This window comes from Triticum dicoccoides, chromosome 7B (genome assembly GCF_002162155.2).
Source record: "Triticum dicoccoides isolate Atlit2015 ecotype Zavitan chromosome 7B, WEW_v2.0, whole genome shotgun sequence".
In the NCBI taxonomy this organism is placed as follows: domain Eukaryota; kingdom Viridiplantae; phylum Streptophyta; class Magnoliopsida; order Poales; family Poaceae; genus Triticum; species Triticum dicoccoides.
The window spans coordinates 669,056,728-669,074,929 of record NC_041393.1 but is presented as its reverse complement, the minus strand read 5'-3'; the positions used below and the strand labels follow the sequence as shown (position 1 = coordinate 669,074,929).

Sequence of the window (18,202 nt, the reverse complement as noted above, 5' to 3'; positions counted from 1 at the left end):
GCAGTAGAACAAAGAGTAAGAAATATATTGTTGGGCTATCGGAGATGCCTAAAATATAAATAACAGTGTGAAAGAAGGTATATTTCAAATATCAGAAGAGAGATAACTTATCAAATATAACTAAAATTTATCTGTTGATTCTAATTATAATGGCCGTGATTAAAAGATAAAAAAAGTTCATATAGCATTAGTCCCATACAAATGAGTGTACCATATGTCAGGAAAAAAATAATACGCACAATAATATAGTCATTATTGTTCATGCACCTAGATAGAAATAGGCTTATTTCTCTTTGCATACATGAGGCGCACATAACTAGCAAGAATGGCCACTAATTTTATATTAGGTATATTTGGTTTTCGGCAAGGTGACCCGGTAAAAAGGAGATAACGGAACAACACAAACTATCAACTGAATGGAGTAAACCAGTCCCTTGCCGCTACCTGGTGAACCATCTCATGCGTGTAAGCGACACTATTAGGGAAGCACATGGGAAGATAGTCTAAACATTCATGAACCTTGAAAGGCCACCAATATGTTTATTTAATAAAACTGATGTGCTCTCAGTTGATGATGTAACCACGTGGCAGACGTGGTAAGCAAATCAAACTTGATGAAAAAGTTTACGGTTAATTGTGATTACTAATATTATGATGTGGACAAAGAAAGGGTCGGCATGACGGTCGAAAACCGTCATGAAGACAATTTTGGTAAAAGAATGATTATACAAGAAAGAAGTGGTCCGTCGCAAGAAATCGCTCATTTTATAGTGTTTCCCAGTGTCGAAAGTACCTGCAGGATGACTTAATAGCCCGGCTTTCGCTGTGGTCGTTAGCGTCTGGCTAAAAAGCTTTAATTTCATCGCATCCTAAGTGAAAGAATTTAATTTAATTTGTCCCACATATTTCATCATATAGTCACTATTGTTGGTATGGATCCTCCATATTGTCATATGTAAGGTTTGAGTATTTAATAAAAGGAGTTGCAATAATAAGTACTAGCCTAACCCGCGCGGCGACACGCCGCGCTCGGTGATTACTCGAATCTATGTAGTCCATTGTTTGAAGAATAGTTCAGTGCCTATTCATTTATTTCTAATTCAAGCAAGTCAGAACGGTATATAGAGACATTAAAGACATTGAAGATGCAAATTTATTGTAATCTTGCGAATGCGTGGATACAAAGAGAGCAATTAAAAGTGGCACACTTCTAAGACAAACTATTTATTGAAACTATATACAGTCCACTCTACGTAGCGAACTGTATATAGAAATACAAACATGATGTGTAAATAAGCTAGAAGCAAGTCTCTTATGGATTAGATCATCCTGGTGTATCCTCCTGCAGGATTGGTGCCTGTGATAAAAGTGATACGGAGCTTTTGCAAATTCTTGCACACGTCCAATAGGAGGATGTGCGCATGTGTACGTGACGATATGATCATCGCTCTGGGCACTGAGGGTACATACGGAGTGGCAATATATCAAAAAAATTATTGCATATTTTTGCTGGAATCATCGTTTGTCTTGTAAACTCGTTTTGCTGTCACCAGTTATAGTGCATCTTAGAAGACAGGAAGCACATGTTGATAAATTTCTAATAAGCTAAAATGTGGTACATTGATTTTTGTCCTGCATCATTCTAGTGGAACCTCCTACTGGATTGGTGCCCGTGATGAAATGGTAAAGAGCGCCCTGATATTCATATCCTTGGACAATTTGCCATACATGTTTGATATTTCAATTGAACCATTCATGCCATCGTATTGCAACGTAAATCAATATTTTATGTCTCTGGCTTTAAAGAATCCTCTTTGTTGAGTGTTTTAGTACTTCGTGAGGAAATGCTTATATATTTGTCTCTGGTAGACTCTCATTATCGCCCCACACGTGATGAACATATAAATGGTCGTATTTCAAGTTTTTCTCATTCGTCATGCTAATATGGTAAGTTCGCTAGTCTTTTATTACACTACACTTTCGCTTTCCTAATACTGATGTGTAAGTCAAGAAAATGGAGTGTATCTCTTTTCTATGGCTGATATGCATTTACATTTTGAGCATACCAGTCACTGATTTGAAACAAACGACAATACTATGAACCAATCTTAAATATATAATTTGGGTAACTCTTATTTTTGCAACAACATTTAAAATTTCAGGATTAGAATACTTGCCCTTCGACGATATTGCATCTTCTTTTGACAGATGCAATAAATTTCAGTTTTATTATCTTGTTGCTTGGTGGTAAAAAGAAATCTTGAAGGTTTCAGATCCTACATAAACTTCTATAGTTTGAATAATAGCCCAATAGTACCAACTCATTAATTAATCATCTATAGCTAATAATTCAGTTAATGAGACACATCTTGAAGGAACTATATGTTAAAAAACATAGAAGAAAACAGCTACAATTAGGAAAGTTAATAAGCTTAAGAATTAAAACCAACTTATAAGCATACTATCAACTTTTCAGAGAGTGCATGTAGGTAGATCAATTTGAAGTAAAGCAAAAGCACTATTGGCTGAATTTTCTGAAATCCTTCCAAACAGAATATTCATGATGCAAGTATGTACCTTTCATTGGTATATGCTTCTTTTCTAAAAGGATTTTCAAAAGGGAGCATAACACATACAAAGCTAAAGAGCGCCGTTTCAGTTTTCCCTATGATGTGATCCATTGTTACCCAGCATCAAAAAATGTTCTGACGGACACATTACCAGCTGGAACAAAAAGGTCCATTCCCATGATCTGATCTAATGGATATGGGCACGTGACCAGATCTATAAATCATTGTTGCATCAAAATAAAGAGAATGCTAGCCTGCTACTGCTATCTCCCCTTTCTCTTGACCCTTGTGTTTTGAAGCCTCGTTCAAATTGAATGACAATGAAAGAACTTCACCAAAAGCAAGCAAAAAACTGAGTCACCATTGCGAATTTGTGGTGTAACACCATAGCAATTTTTTTTTGTATTAATAGAAAGGAACAAAAAAAATCATGTTTGGAAGCCACTCAAAAGTGGCATTCAGGAAAGTTCCAATCTGCAAAGTACTACCCCCGTTCCTAAATATATGTCTTTTTAGAGATTTCAATACGAACTACATACAGAGCAAAATAAGTGAATCTATACTCTAAAATACGTTTATGTACATCCATATGTAGTTCATATTGGAATCTCTAAAAAGACTTAATATTTAAAAACAGAGGGAGTATGAAGGAATCAGATTGAGAGAGAGAGAGCGCGCATCCATGAACACCGCCAACTATGCATAGTGCTTACTCCTACTAAGATTACAAAAGCACAATTTAAGCGAGAGAATCAACAACTCAAAGAAGGAAATAAACTACCGATGCAAGTCTGAAGCCTGACCACTGAAAGGATTAGGACAGCCCGCAGGTCAGTCTACGCATAACATTCTATCGGATATAATCTATGCAAAGGAGAAATACGTACAATATTAGTAGATTCGCCTAAGTAAATTCAATATATAATTGTAACGTTATATTTTCACAATAGGATCACACAAATGGCAAGTTATGTCGCTGCATTCAGATAGCCCCACAAGATTGATAAGACCAATATCAATGTACCGTGGAACACACGAAACCTTCCTATTTTTGGACCTTGTGGAACATACTGATCGTAACCAATTGATACAATATAATAATTATATAAAGATATAATGGTCAGTTAACCCAAGCCCGCTAAATAATGCTCGGCCATCTAGCCCAGAACCACATGCACTGGCCATTCTTCATCTCTTTACTAAAAAAAAACTATGCATATTGTACAGGGTGCCAGAGCTTGCCGCTGACATGCATGGTGCCCACAGCGGAGCGCTACTTCTGCGGCGGTGTACTGCCGGGCAGACGCTGCCGGGCTCTGCCTGCCGTGCGACGGCCACATCCATGGCGAAAACATGGTCTCCCGCTGCCTAAGCACGCTGTTCGCACACGAACACGTCACCGTGTACCTCCAACATCGAGGGTGATGCACCGCAGCTCACGTCGAAGGAGACCCGCCGAAAGCGCGGTACGCAAGACAATCCGGCGGACGCTTTTGTAGACCCGAAACCCCACGCGCCTGGGAGGGACCCCGTCAGGGCGCGCGACAGCTATGGGCCGCCCTAGGTCGACCTGACCGCCCCTAGGGCCTCGAGGTTCGCCGCCCTGCAATGAAGAAGAACGAACGAAGAACGAGGAAGAAGAAAAACAAAGGAGAAGGTAAAAGTAAAGGTAAAAGATGTAGATAGATTTGTTCGATTGTGTGTTGTTGTTCAATCGGCCGTCACCTCTTGTCGATATAAGAGGCGGATGGACTTCCCGTACAAGAAAAGGACTTGTCTAGCCGTCCAAATCATCAAAACCTAATAAAACACGGACTATTCACGACCCCCGGCCCGGATGTCCGACTCAAGGCCCGGATGATCCGGCCTAGCCCAGTTTTTTGACAGCAGCTCACTGTTTTGACTCTAGAATCCTCATACGACCTTCGATATGGACGTTTTTTAAAACCAAATCAACCGTCTCGACGAGACGCACAACTTCCGTGTTGAACACTTTTTCATCCGAGGCCATCTTGAGGGTGTTTCGGGCCGTTTTCTAAAGTCTGCAGCAGAAAAACGTGTCCGGACACCCGGACGATTGCCCGGATTGTCCGGCCTTTACCCGGATCATCCGGGAGTTGATCCAGATCATCCGGCTTCAACTTTTAGCTTCTGTTGTTTTGGTCAATTTTTCGGCCATCGGACGGATGATCTGGACCACGGTCCGGATGATCCGGCCATACAGTGCTGCAGCGCACAGTTTTGCCTGTAACTTTTGCATACTAATTTGGATGGGGACGATTCTTATATCAAAATCGTCCGTTTCGACGAGACGAAGAACTTTGCAGTTGTAACCTTTTCCATCAAAGGCCATCTTGGGGGCGTAATCAGTCGAATACTGTTCTGAACACAAAATCTCAATACTGTGAATACAACTTCGGCCTTAGAGATGAGATCGGATGGCTATGGCCCAAATATCAAAATTTCTCCTTTTGATGATATGGAAATTTCTCGCTTTGATCATTTTTCCATTTGAGACCTTCTTAATTATGTTTTTGACCATGCCAAAATCTGGTGTCAACACATGCCCCCCTGTTTTTCGGCAAAACTTGTGTGCCGAAAAATAACTAGCACGAAGTTTATTGTAAGCACGATGTCAACACTCCATCGGCCGTTTTGTACGTGCTTTGGACGATAAGTATATATCGGCCATTTAGATTAGCAACAAAAATGAAGCTAATCGAACATATAATAATTTGGTAATACCCTTTCATGATGTAAGAAATTATATTGCATCCATGGGTCAAAATAAGTCCATGGAGGGTAACTAGTCATACCCGAGGATGAGTTCCATGGCATATGCATTAATGACATAGTTGAAGAATATGGATGTTGTTTGAACCGAAGATTCTGATGTGCAAACCCTCGACTTGGTTGTTCGAAGATTGCACTCTTCTCTTTCTTCACCTTTGTCGCACTTATTGCAACAGAATCTTGCATATTATTCTTGTTTTTAGTACTTCCTTTGGGAACCCATGCCATGTTCATCTTTTCAAGTTCTTGTGCACTAAGCTTTTGTACTTTCTTCTTTTGCCAATACGATAAGCCGAGTGGGCACCCCGGCTGCGATTTTCTTTGAAGTAATGGCAATTCTTGTTTTATCTTGGGCACTCTCAACTTCCTCCCTTCAGATTTGGCACTTGATTGACTCTCAGCAATTGATTGCTTCATCTCATTGCCTTTAGTAGCCAATGTCAACATTTTAGTTGGCTCTTTTTCTTTTGAGATCAAATCTGAAGTAGCACTCTTACGACCATCTCTTTTAACGCGGTAAACTTGCTTGACCACCTCCTTTCTGTTCCTTGAGCACTGGACCGATTCCTTATGATCAAAATGGTCTTTAGCATGTGATTGTTCAAATGTTGATCTTCTCGGAGCTGCATAATATTGGTTAGATGGTCTAAAATAAGATGGAGAGTGTGCCCCCGTATCATAGCTATCCCATGATGGATATGGATCTATATGAGCATAGGGAGGCATCCACGGCATTGGCATTGGCGGCCCAAAATAAGGATATGAATATGTTGGATTAAAATTCGCACTTTGCCAATACCGATCCTCATATTTGCGCCTTGGGGGTGATCTTGGTTTCTTTGCATGATTTGGCCGATAAGTATTCTTCTCTTCACTCTTCTTTTGATATTTATCCAATAGTTCAGCAAAGGTGATTTTTGATCTCTTACACTTGCGCTTATTTCGGCCTTTGTTTCATTTGGTTGTGCTTGCACCAATCATTGGATTTGCTTGTTGCCCTCCAGTCCTTGGCGTCTCCATTGTAGCTTCAATAGAATTCTCGCCCTCAAAATTATGTTCATTATGCTCTTCAAATTTTTTTTTACTTGAAAGCTTGACCCCATCACCTGCAGTTTTTACCTCCTCTTTAAGTGGATCGGCTTGAAGCAGCCGATGCAAAAACTTTCTGCCATCGAGACCAATCGGAATAGACTGGTCATCTCTTGCTGTCTCAAAAAATTTTAATCGTCCTTTATTAATGGCCGATTTAAATATTTGATGAAACATATTGCAATCCTCAAAATTATGTTTGAACGAATGATGCAACCTACAATACATTCGTCCTTGAATTGATGGCTTGACATGGTGATCAAGAATTCTTATGTAATTATTTTTCAGCAATAAATCAAATATTTGGTCACACATGCTTGAATTGAAGGTAAACTTCTTGCTTTCTAGCCGATCTTGCTGTGTGAACGGCTTTGAAGATAAGCAATCGAATGGTTCAGATTTGGAATCTTCCCATTCGGCTATACATTGTGTTTTCCACTCTATCTCCGGTGTCTTTGAATAAGATATTATATTAGCATCGGATTTCTCAAAAGAAATTAACCTTGGCTTTAAACTTCCGATACGAAAATATTTAGAACACACATGTCTCAATTGAGACAAAGTGCAAGCCAAGTAAGAAGTAAGCAAAGCTACCCAACTAGATATGAACTATAGATAAAGCAACGGGGAAAGCTTTGGCCACAACAATAAGTCATTATCGGTCTTTATAAATGGTGCAATGGGTTGACCGATATAGTCTATAACAATTTTGTTGCTAACAAGTAAATTACCCTTCTTCATTGGTCTTTCAAAATTACTTATGAGAATTTTTCTTATAGAAGCATCGACAATAAAGTTGCGACCAAATCGGAAGATAGGCAAGTCATTTGCTAGACATACCTCTTCAATTACGTTGGGAGAGCATAATGGTTGTATCACTTGAATAATACTTTGTTCCACTTTTGAATGACTCTCCAATGCCTTGGCATCCTCTTTTTCTTTGATAGATTCGGTACACATATACTATTTGATTCGGCTTTTTTAATAACCGAATTAACTTTGTTATCCGAATCACCACTCTTTCTTTCTTTGATTCGCAAGGTTACTTGTTCTTGTCTAAATTCAGCAAACATTGCAGCTAGTCTATCTTTAAGCTTTTTTCGACCAATTTCAGCCCAATCTTCATCGGATTGCCCCCCAATACTTTGAGACGCTTCCGGCAATGGTGTGTTGCCAAAATTCTGTAATTGTGCAGGGGCAACATGATATGCTACGTTACTAGGTAAAGACACATGCGCTCTGGTAGAATTCTCACTTATTCGGCCATGAGCATGAAGGTGCGGAGCTGAACCACGAATATCTACAATTGCCTATGGTGCCGAAAAATTCGTAGCATGAGGTGTAGCATATGATGTTTGAGGGTAATTGGCCGAATAACTAGTAGTAGCATGGCCAATTCCCCTATCCACCGGCACGTTTGGATTAACATACTGCAAGTTATTTGCCGATGAATAAAAAGTTGAAACACTTTGTTGCATACTATTGGAAGTTCCTACATGGGGTGTCTCAACATGATTAACCGAACTCATCATGTTGTTCATTGGCATATAGATTTGTGGGGTTGCCGATGCATGGGAGTTGGGATACATATGTTGCATGTTGCTAAAATTATATGAAGTTGAAGCATGAATATTATTCTGAATCGGCTGTTGCACATAATTAGATGCATGATTGATAAAACTAGGGCTAGCCGATACAATATGCTCATTAGACGATCTAGCAACAACATATGCATTATTTGCATTTACATAAGTGAATTGGGTATTCATGTTACCTTTGTAGATTGCAAACCCTAGATGACGATCTCTTCGTAGCAAGAACGGGCCGGAGACCGTTCAAAGCTTCTTCCCCAGCGGAGTCGCCAAAAAGTGTGTTCGCACACGAACACATCACCGTGTACCTCCAACGCCGAGGGTGATGCACCGCAGCTCACGCCGAAGGAGACCCGCCGGAAGCGCGGTACGCAAGACAATCCGGCGGGTGCTTTTGTAGACCTGAAACCCCACGCGCCCGGGAGGGACCCCGTCAGGGCGCGCGACGGCTATGGGCTACCCTAGGTCGACCTGACCGCCCCTAGGGACTCGAGGTTCGCCGCCCTGCAATGAAGAAGAACGAACGAAGAACGAGGAAGAAGAAAAACAAGGGAGAAGGTAAAAGTAAAGGTAAAAGAATTAGATAGATTTGTTCAATTGTGTGTTGTTGTTCAATCGGCCGTCACCTCTTGTCTATATAAGAGGCGGATGGACTTCCCGTACAAGAAAAGGACTTGCCTAGCCGTCCAAATCATCAAAACCTAATAAAACACGGACTATTCACGACCCCCGGCCCGGATGTCCGGCTCAAGGCCCGGATGATCCGGCCTAGCCCAGTTTTTTGACAGCAGCTCAAGGCCCCGATCTGGATGTTTCTTATATCCAAATCAACCGTCTCGACGAGACGCACAACTTTCATGTTGAACACTTTTTCATCCAAGGCCATCTTGAGGGTGTTTCGGGCCGTTTTCTAAAGTCTGCAGCAGAAAAACGTGTCCGGACACCCGGACGATTGCCCGGATTGTCCGGCCTTTACCCGGATCATCCGGGAGTTGATCCAGATCATCCGGCTTCAACTTTTAGCTTCTGTTGTTTTGGTCAATTTTTCGGCCCTCGACCAGATGATCTGGACCCCGGTCCGGATGATCCGGCCATACAGTGTTGCAGCGCACAGTTTTGGCTGTAACTTTTGCATACGAACTTGGATGGGGACGATTCTTATATCAAAATCGTCCGTTTCGACGAGACGAAGAACTTTGCAGTTCTAATCTTTTCCATCAGAGGCCATCTTGGGGGCGTAATCAGCCGAATACTGTTCTGAACACAAAATCTCAATACTTCGAATACAACTTCGGCCTTAGATATGAGATCGGATGGCTATGGCCCAAATATCAAAATTTCTCCTTTTGACGATATGGAACTTTCTCGCTTTGATCATTTTTCCATTTGAGACCTTCTTAATTACATTTTTGACCATGCCAAAATCTGGTGTCAACACACGCCTCCCCGGTGTCCCCGCTTAGGGTCGCCTGCCGCATCGTCGTGACCTCCTCCCGGAGCGGCACCGCTTGCTGTCTCTGGTCGAACTGCGACTACGAAGAGCAGCAGCATTGGAGGCTGTTGCAGCCGCCGTGAAACGGTGGAGGGGTACACCGGGTGCCTCTCGGCAGGATGGCAGCAGTCCGGGCACCCTCGAAGCCACAAGTTTGTTTTCTGTTAAAACTGAAGAGAATGACATTCTATCAACATGAAAAGTAGCTGAGGAACCCGCCGTTCGCCCCTCCGGCCTACGACGGCCACCCTCCCGTTGCCGGCCACTCCGGCTGCGGCGGCCACCCTCCCGTCGTTGGCCACTCTAGCCTGCGGCGGCCACCGATATTTGACTTCCTGCCACCGTCATCACCGTCGTCCGACTCTTCCACCGCCCATCGTCGTTCCCGGCCGAGACTGCTTCGCTCTAGCCGCTAGACCCTGTCTAGCGGCCAGGCGGCCAGGCGGCTGCTCCCGTGACGTTGCGCGGCCTTGGGAGCTGTCCTTGGCGGGCTCGTTGCTCGCCGCGCCGGAGCACGAGGCTAGCTTGGGTAAGGTTGGCACGTTGCCGACCCTGCGCCCCTGCTTCATTTTGGGGTGGCCCTCTCAGCTAAGTGCTCGCTCCCCCTTTCCTTTGATGCATGTTGTTGCACTTTCTCCCTTGATCATGCTAGGGTCTGGTCGTCCTGGTTGTGTTGGTCCTGCTTGTGCCGGTCTTGCAAGGTGTTCTGGAGCCCGCTTTGAGGATGCCATGTGGGCCAGATATGGCTGCGGCTCTGCCTGCGCGCTGTCGAGATCGTTCTCCCCGGTGCGCCTCGCGGTGTTCGTCGTCAGCGACGTCGTGCTCCTCTCGCCGGAGTTCTTCGCTCAGCATCTGCATGGCTGGTTTGGTGGCTTGGCAGCAGGGTTCCGGGCCGTTGTGCTGGGCCCTACCTCTTTTGAATTTGAAGTGGCCTGTCGCGAGGTTGCCGCTGAGATTGTGCTTCATGGGCTTTGGCATGCTGGGCCTCTCTGTGTGGAGTTTGGTTTCCCAGGTAGGCTCGGGGCCAAGAATCTAGGTCTCTGGTCAAATCCTGCTGCTCTGGCCCCTGAGGACTCAGTCTGCGCACGCCCTGCTGCATGCACGCCCGTTGAGACCGGCTGTGTGACCTCTCCTCGTCCCGCGTTTTCGGGTGTTCCGGCTTCTCCGTGATCTGCTCCTACTCTTACAGATACCGCTCCTTCCCGTATCTCTCCTGCCCTATCCGGGCCTGGCTCGGACGCGGTCTTGTACGGGGTTCATGGCGCTGACAGTGCAGGGTACGGACAGCAATGCAACTCTTTGCATGGTGTCATGGCATCCTCGCTGAAAAACCATCATGCGCATGTGCAGGCGGCGTAGTACGGAGATGGATGCGGGGATCGAAGCCAGAGAAGATAGGAGAGGTTACTTGCCTGGACGGAAACGAGCAAGTAGCAGCCTCGTCGCAGGCCGCGAGGTCCATCCCGACCACCGCGATGGCCGCCGCCCCTTCTGCCGCGCTGCGCCGCACCTCCTCCACCGTCGCAGCCAGGGCGCCCTCGTCGCCCACCAGGACCAGCCTGTGTGCGCCCGCGCTTAGATTCAGAGCCCAACGACAGGAGGAAGAAGGGGAAAAGTGAGAGGGAGTACCTGCAGCCGTGCCTAGCGAGGCCGACGCCGACCCCCCGCAAGACGGCGTCGGCGCCGCCGTTGCAGGCGAGCAGCACCCGCTTCGCGTAGGCAGTGTCGGTGGCCATCCCCTTTCCCCTTCTTCTTCCCTTCACTGCTCGTGAAGAGTTATAGCAAGACAAGGCTTGGGGTGGTGGCGGCCGCCGTGGGCGGGGCTGGGGGCAGCGGCTGTGGCTGTGGACATGCACGGTGGATCCGGGCAGGGCTGGGGACGGGACCGGGGGATGGGGAGGAGGATGAGGTGTGGCTATGGGGGAACGGAGATATGGCCGTGAGGAGGGAAGGAGGAGAGGGCGAGGGAGGGAGGGCGCCGCCGCCGGCGACGGGAAGCTAGGGTTAGAGAGGGGTGGCGGCATCGATCTGGATCGGATCGAGATCTGAGGGAGGGAGAGGGCGGCGGCTGTGGGTGCGTAGGAGAGAGAGGGGGCGAGAGGACGAGTGGTGCGGGCTGTGAGACGGTGGGGGGGTCAAGTCTGCCGTTAGATCCGGAACGATCGAACGGTTCGGATCGCCTACGGTAGGGTGATCCGGGGGAGTTGTCCTGATTGGTTGGAGAATACGGCTGTAATTTAAAATGTAGTCTCTAAGTGCTAAAAACAAAGGGGTTTATGAAGCAACTACCAATAATATTTTGCAAAATGGAACCACTAAAATTTTCACTCAAGTTATACCACATTTTATGGATGATGATAACCTTCTAATCGTACCTGCAGATCAATCTTATGGCCACATTCATGGCATAGTTTGTTTAAATGATCTCATATTGTGCACAGGAGTGCATATTGGAATGGCAAACAATGTTATCTAAGGAAGTTTTCATTTTCGTTGGACGAAAAAACCATTTTTCATTTTTCGAGTGCCCAAAAGGAGGTTTTTTTGTGAAGGACCTCCCAAATAATTATTGCAAAATTGGACCAAATTATTTTTCTAAAATACTAGGCCATAATTAATGAACAATTTATCAAATGGTTGGGTGTAAAAAGATTTGATCCACCTCTCGTAAAAAAGACAAATTTCCGCTGATTCAGTTGGAAGCGGGTCAAATTTGAACTGCAGCTGCCTCATGGTTTGCTATTTATTTTTTCCAAAAATAATTTCTAGGTACATAAGTATCTATTTAATCAGAGAAACACCAAAAAAAATCCAAGATTCAACCACTAGCTAGGAATGGTCATTCCCACCGTTTTGATCGCATTTTGAAACGGGCATAAAAAATTCAAAAAAAATCAAAAAATTGGGAAACCTTCGCATTGTGTCATCATATGTGGCCAAGTTCCTATGAAAAATAACAAACTTGTAATACGGCAATTATTATAAAAAAAGTGTTCTCAGAAACGAACTATCATGTGTGGAGATCAATGGCTTTCAAGCCAAATGATCAATCTTATGGCCACATTCATGGCATAGTTTGTTCAAATAATCTCATATTGTGCACAAGGGTGCATATTTGGAATGGAAAACAATGTTGCCTAAGGAAGTTTTCATTTTCTTTGGACGAAAAAACCATTTTTCATTTTCCGAGTGCCCAAAAGGAGGTTTTTTTGTGAAGGACCTCCCAAATAATTGTTGCAAAATTGTACCAAATCAATTTTCTAAAATACTAGGACATATATAATGCACAATTGACCAAATGGTTGGGTGAAAAAAAATTTGATCCACTTCTGGTGAAAAAGACAAATTGTCGTCGATTCAAGTGGAAACGGGTCAAATTTGAACTGTAGCTGCCTCATAGTTTGCTCTTTTTTTTCCAAAAATCATTTCTAGGTACATAAGTATCTATTTAATCAGAGAAACACCAAAAAATTCCAAGATTCAACCACTAGCTAGGAACGGTCAAGCCCGCCGTTTTGACCGCATTTTGAAACGGGCATAAAAAATTCAAAAAAAATCAAAAAATTGGAAAACCTTCGCATTGTGTCATTGTATGTGACCAAGTTTCCAGGAAAAATAATAAACTTGTAATACGGTAATTATTTTAAAAAAATATTCTCAGAAATGAGCTATCATGCGTGAAGATTCATGTATTTCAACCCAAACGATCAACCTTATGACCACATTCATGGCATAGTTTGTTCAAATGATCTCATATTGTGCACAAGGGTGCATATTAGAATAGCAAACAATGTTGCCTAAGGAAGTTTTCATTTTCGTTGGACGAAAAAACCATTTTCCATTTTTCGAGTGCCCGAAAGGAGGTTTTTTTTTAAGGAACTACCAAATAATTGTTGCAAAATTGGACCAAATCATTTTTATAAAATACTAGGCCATATTTAATGCACAATTAAAAAATGGTGGGGTGTAAAATTTTTTGATCCACCTCTCGTGAAAAAGACAAATTTCTGCCGATTCAGCTGGAAGCGGGTCAAATTTGAACTGCAGCTGCCTCATAGTTTGCTATTTATTTTTTCCAAAAATCATTTCTAGTTACATAAGGACCTATTTAATCATAAATACATGGTTTGGTGGCGATACGTCGAGGTTTGGGCGGTGGCCGAGGGCCCCAACTCTAGAGCGCGTAAACTCGCATGCCCGCCGCATGGTCACCTCGTCACCGTGGCATTGCGATGTGTTCTGGGTGGCCTAGGCATGTCTAGTGGGTTGGGCACTCCCTATGTTGGTGCTAGGAATAAAATTACAACATAAGATTCTCACGAGGAGACCGATCGATGCTCAAACATGAATTAGCAGCCAAGTGTTTGATTAGCGGTATGGGAAATGTACATGGCTAATGGGCGTGAGTTTTAGCTGAGGATGATCAGTTACTAAGAAGACCGTCTTCACAAATTTTAAGCTCAAAAGGAGGAGCCTAGGTGGTACTTGCTTTGCAAACCACCACACTGGACATAAATACGAATGTTGAAGCTCGGCTCAAAATAATGAATGGATTGAGCTGGCATTTGGTGGAGGATGGTTATTTGGGCATAGGAAAGTACTGTAGAAAATGGATACTATTTGGACATGCCAAAGTGGTACTTCCTTCACAAACTGTTACTCTGAACAGAATAGGAAAATGAATATTTTTGAATTATTTTGAACTAGGCAAGGAAGGTTTTTACATATTTGATGAAGATATGACCCAAAGAATTTATGAGATTTTTTTGAGAATTTTGGGAATGACAGAAATATAGGTTGCTTCACAACCTAGGGCAAAAACTGCCACATGGACATGACACATAGGCAAAACTGATGAGGTGGCGCCTAGTCATAGCAACCCACCATAATTTACAAGGCTATGACCATCTATATTAGTCGTTAACAACTAGAAATAAGGCAGCGGACTAGCGCTGTTAGCTTTATGACCATTTCATGTAAGGAAATTATGACCTTTCTGACCAAAATGGTCGCAATGGTTTAGGGTTTGGAGCCCCTCGAACAGCTTTTGACCAATTGGTGTCAAATGGTCATAAATCTATGACCAATTCTTCCAGGGTCACTAACAGAAGGTCATAAGTTGACATATTTCTTGTAGTGGTGGGAGTGCTCTGCTCGCGGGCGAGGGGTATATATAGGCAACTAATTGGTCCCGGTTTGTGGCACGAACCGGGACTAAAGGGCAGCCTTTGGTCCCGGTTCAAGCCACCAACCAGGACCAATGATGTTGGGCCAGGAGCGAGGCACATTGGTCCCGGTTCGTCCCTCCAACCGGGACCAATAGGTCAAGACGAACCGGGACCAATGGCCCACGTGGCTCGGCCGGCCCCCGTGGCTCACGAACCGGGTCCATTGCCCCCATTGGTCCCGGTTCTGGATTGAATCGGGACTAATGGGATGGCCCGGCCTGGACAATTGCCCCCTTTTCTACTAGTGTAAAATGCATTCAATAAGCAAAAACTGAATCATAGTAGTCAGCCGTCGAAGAGGTTCGATCTGAGGGGCGAGGGATGGCGAGGAGGATTAATTTTCTTAGCTAGCAAGATCATCATATAATATCACTAATATATCTTGATTAATCCAGTTAATGCATCATCAAATATTATATCGAATACATCTGGAATATTATCACTAATACACCTCGAATATTATCATATAACATCACTAATACAGCTCGAATATTATCGAACAATCTAGTTGACTCGCGGTTCCTGAGGCGCGGGCGGTGGACACCCAAAGAGAAGGAACCATCACAGAATCATAGCTCAGGTGAGATCCGTGAAGAACCTGCCAGGTATTGGGGAACCTGACCTCCAACGCAACCATGTAGCGATGGACATGCTCGTCCTCCTCCCTGACACAGCGACGTACCACCTCCTCGGGGGTCGGCTGCGTCCGCACCGATAGTGGCCCACGCGACCGCCACGAAAGAAGCTCCGGGTCGACTATGGGAGCCCGATTCCTCACCAAACTGCGCGCCCTTGAAGGTAGCACCTCCCAGTGCCAGCATGGCGGAGCCCAGTCCCGTACATGGTGCCTCTCAAGTAGGTTCTCACCGCCGAGTCGACGAGGAGGATGTAAGCCGGGCATCGTCGACGTCGAGAACAAATTCTATGCAAATTTAACATTTTTTAAGTGCTTGATTACGATTTTTGTAATTCATGTTCACTTGATTTTCCAAATACATGAGAAAATTTTGCAAATACAACATTAAAATATTTAGCAAATACAATATTAGTTAAGATATCTATATATCTATTATATTATATTATTATTAAAATGATAGAAAACGTACGGCTTAGATGTAACAGTAGAAAAATAGTTCAAAACAACGGCTGTGATTCAGATGAAAGATGTACGTATATGCATGTCTCCTTTTCCCATACGCTACAGCCAGCCGCGGTCGGACTAGCAAATCAAGATGGATTCATATCGAGAGGAAAGCGAGAGTCCAGGTCCAACTCGGTGACTTTCCTTATATCATCGTAAGTGCACTTTTTTATGTGAACTCAAAATATAATTAAGCGCTAATAAAAGGTATTGCCGCCAGCTGAATTTTATATTTGTGGGCCAAGCACAAGTTGAAGCACGGAGAAAAAAACGCACGTGTGCTTTTGTAAGCTCTACTACGGAACGTGCTAATCAAAGGAACTAGCAACTTTAAAAAAAAAGGAACTAGGCACCAACTCCATTTTCTGATGCCATCACTTGCATAGCTACTTGAAAAAATCAATCCGTTTCACGTGCTAATTACAGATGATGTTGTTATGACATATCGGCAAAAAGCAAGGAACAACCTTTTTTATTTAGCAATTCTTAATTTGTACGTACACATGAGCCAAACAGATTCATGCAAGCTAATTACTATTGATGGCTTCATGCTGACATTAGAAAAGGTAGCAAGCAACAATATTTTTTGCTCATTAGCCACATGCATAGGGTCTAATTGGCACATAATTTAGTGATTAGGAGCATGTAGTGGAATGAGGGATAAGAAAAAATATGGCTGTGCAACTGAAAATATAGTTGGAGATATTTAAAATATTAATAAACATGATAAAAGCACATACATAGGCGTTTGTTTCTTTTCTGGCAACATATACATGTTCAATATACAGTAATTAAAAACTACACAGCCTGAGAATTTACTAAACAAAAAATGCAAGAACAGATGCATCGCATATTTTCTCAAGAGGTATGTTTGACATATAATTTGATATTGCTTCGATGAACTAGGAACATGCAGTAGAACAAAGAGTAAGAAATATATTGTTGGGCTATCGGAGATGCCTAAAATATAAATAACAGTGTGAAAGAAGGTATATTTCAAATATCAGAAGAGAGATAACTTATCAAATATAACTAAAATTTATCTGTTGATTCTAATTATAATGGCCGTGATTAAAAGATAAAAAAAGTTCATATAGCATTAGTCCCATACAAATGAGTGTACCATATGTCAGGAAAAAAATAATACGCACAATAATATAGTCATTATTGTTCATGCACCTAGATAGAAATAGGCTTATTTCTCTTTGCATACATGAGGCGCACATAACTAGCAAGAATGGCCACTAATTTTATATTAGGTATATTTGGTTTTCGGCAAGGTGACCCGGTAAAAAGGAGATAACGGAACAACACAAACTATCAACTGAATGGAGTAAACCAGTCCCTTGCCGCTACCTGGTGAACCATCTCATGCGTGTAAGCGACACTATTAGGGAAGCACATGGGAAGATAGTCTAAACATTCATGAACCTTGAAAGGCCACCAATATGTTTATTTAATAAAACTGATGTGCTCTCAGTTGATGATGTAACCACGTGGCAGACGTGGTAAGCAAATCAAACTTGATGAAAAAGTTTACGGTTAATTGTGATTACTAATATTATGATGTGGACAAAGAAAGGGTCGGCATGACGGTCGAAAACCGTCATGAAGACAATTTTGGTAAAAGAATGATTATACAAGAAAGAAGTGGTCCGTCGCAAGAAATCGCTCATTTTATAGTGTTTCCCAGTGTCGAAAGTACCTGCAGGATGACTTAATAGCCCGGCTTTCGCTGTGGTCGTTAGCGTCTGGCTAAAAAGCTTTAATTTCATCGCATCCTAAGTGAAAGAATTTAATTTAATTTGTCCCACATATTTCATCATATAGTCACTATTGTTGGTATGGATCCTCCATATTGTCATATGTAAGGTTTGAGTATTTAATAAAAGGAGTTGCAATAATAAGTACTAGCCTAACCCGCGCGGCGACACGCCGCGCTCGGTGATTACTCGAATCTATGTAGTCCATTGTTTGAAGAATAGTTCAGTGCCTATTCATTTATTTCTAATTCAAGCAAGTCAGAACGGTATATAGAGACATTAAAGACATTGAAGATGCAAATTTATTGTAATCTTGCGAATGCGTGGATACAAAGAGAGCAATTAAAAGTGGCACACTTCTAAGACAAACTATTTATTGAAACTATATACAGTCCACTCTACGTAGCGAACTGTATATAGAAATACAAACATGATGTGTAAATAAGCTAGAAGCAAGTCTCTTATGGATTAGATCATCCTGGTGTATCCTCCTGCAGGATTGGTGCCTGTGATAAAAGTGATACGGAGCTTTTG

At 43.0% G+C, this 18,202-nt stretch overlaps 1 protein-coding gene across 1 annotated transcript; it reads right to left on the bottom strand.

The window, feature by feature from the left end:
• Positions 1–10,845: 10,845 nt before the first annotated feature.
• Positions 10,846–11,344, bottom strand: LOC119339350. The gene is made up of 2 exons (XM_037611449.1): positions 11,166–11,344; positions 10,846–11,095 (listed from the first exon to the last, which is right to left on the bottom strand). The coding sequence occupies exons 1-2, from the start codon at positions 11,270–11,272 to the stop codon at positions 10,846–10,848; spliced, it is 357 nt and encodes a 118-aa protein (XP_037467346.1). The 5' UTR covers positions 11,273–11,344.
• Positions 11,345–18,202: the final 6,858 nt, after the last annotated feature.

What these genes read in the sequence shown, in the direction of transcription:
- LOC119339350 (XM_037611449.1), bottom strand. Translation starts at nt 11,272, where the DNA reads ATGGCCACCGACACTGCCTACGCGAAGCGGGTGCTGCTCGCCTGCAAC. An exon ending in CTCGCTAGGCACGGCTGCAG is followed by an intron (nt 11,096 to 11,165) that starts GTACTCCCTCTC and finishes GGGCGCACACAG; the next exon opens with GCTGGTCCTGGTGGGCGACG.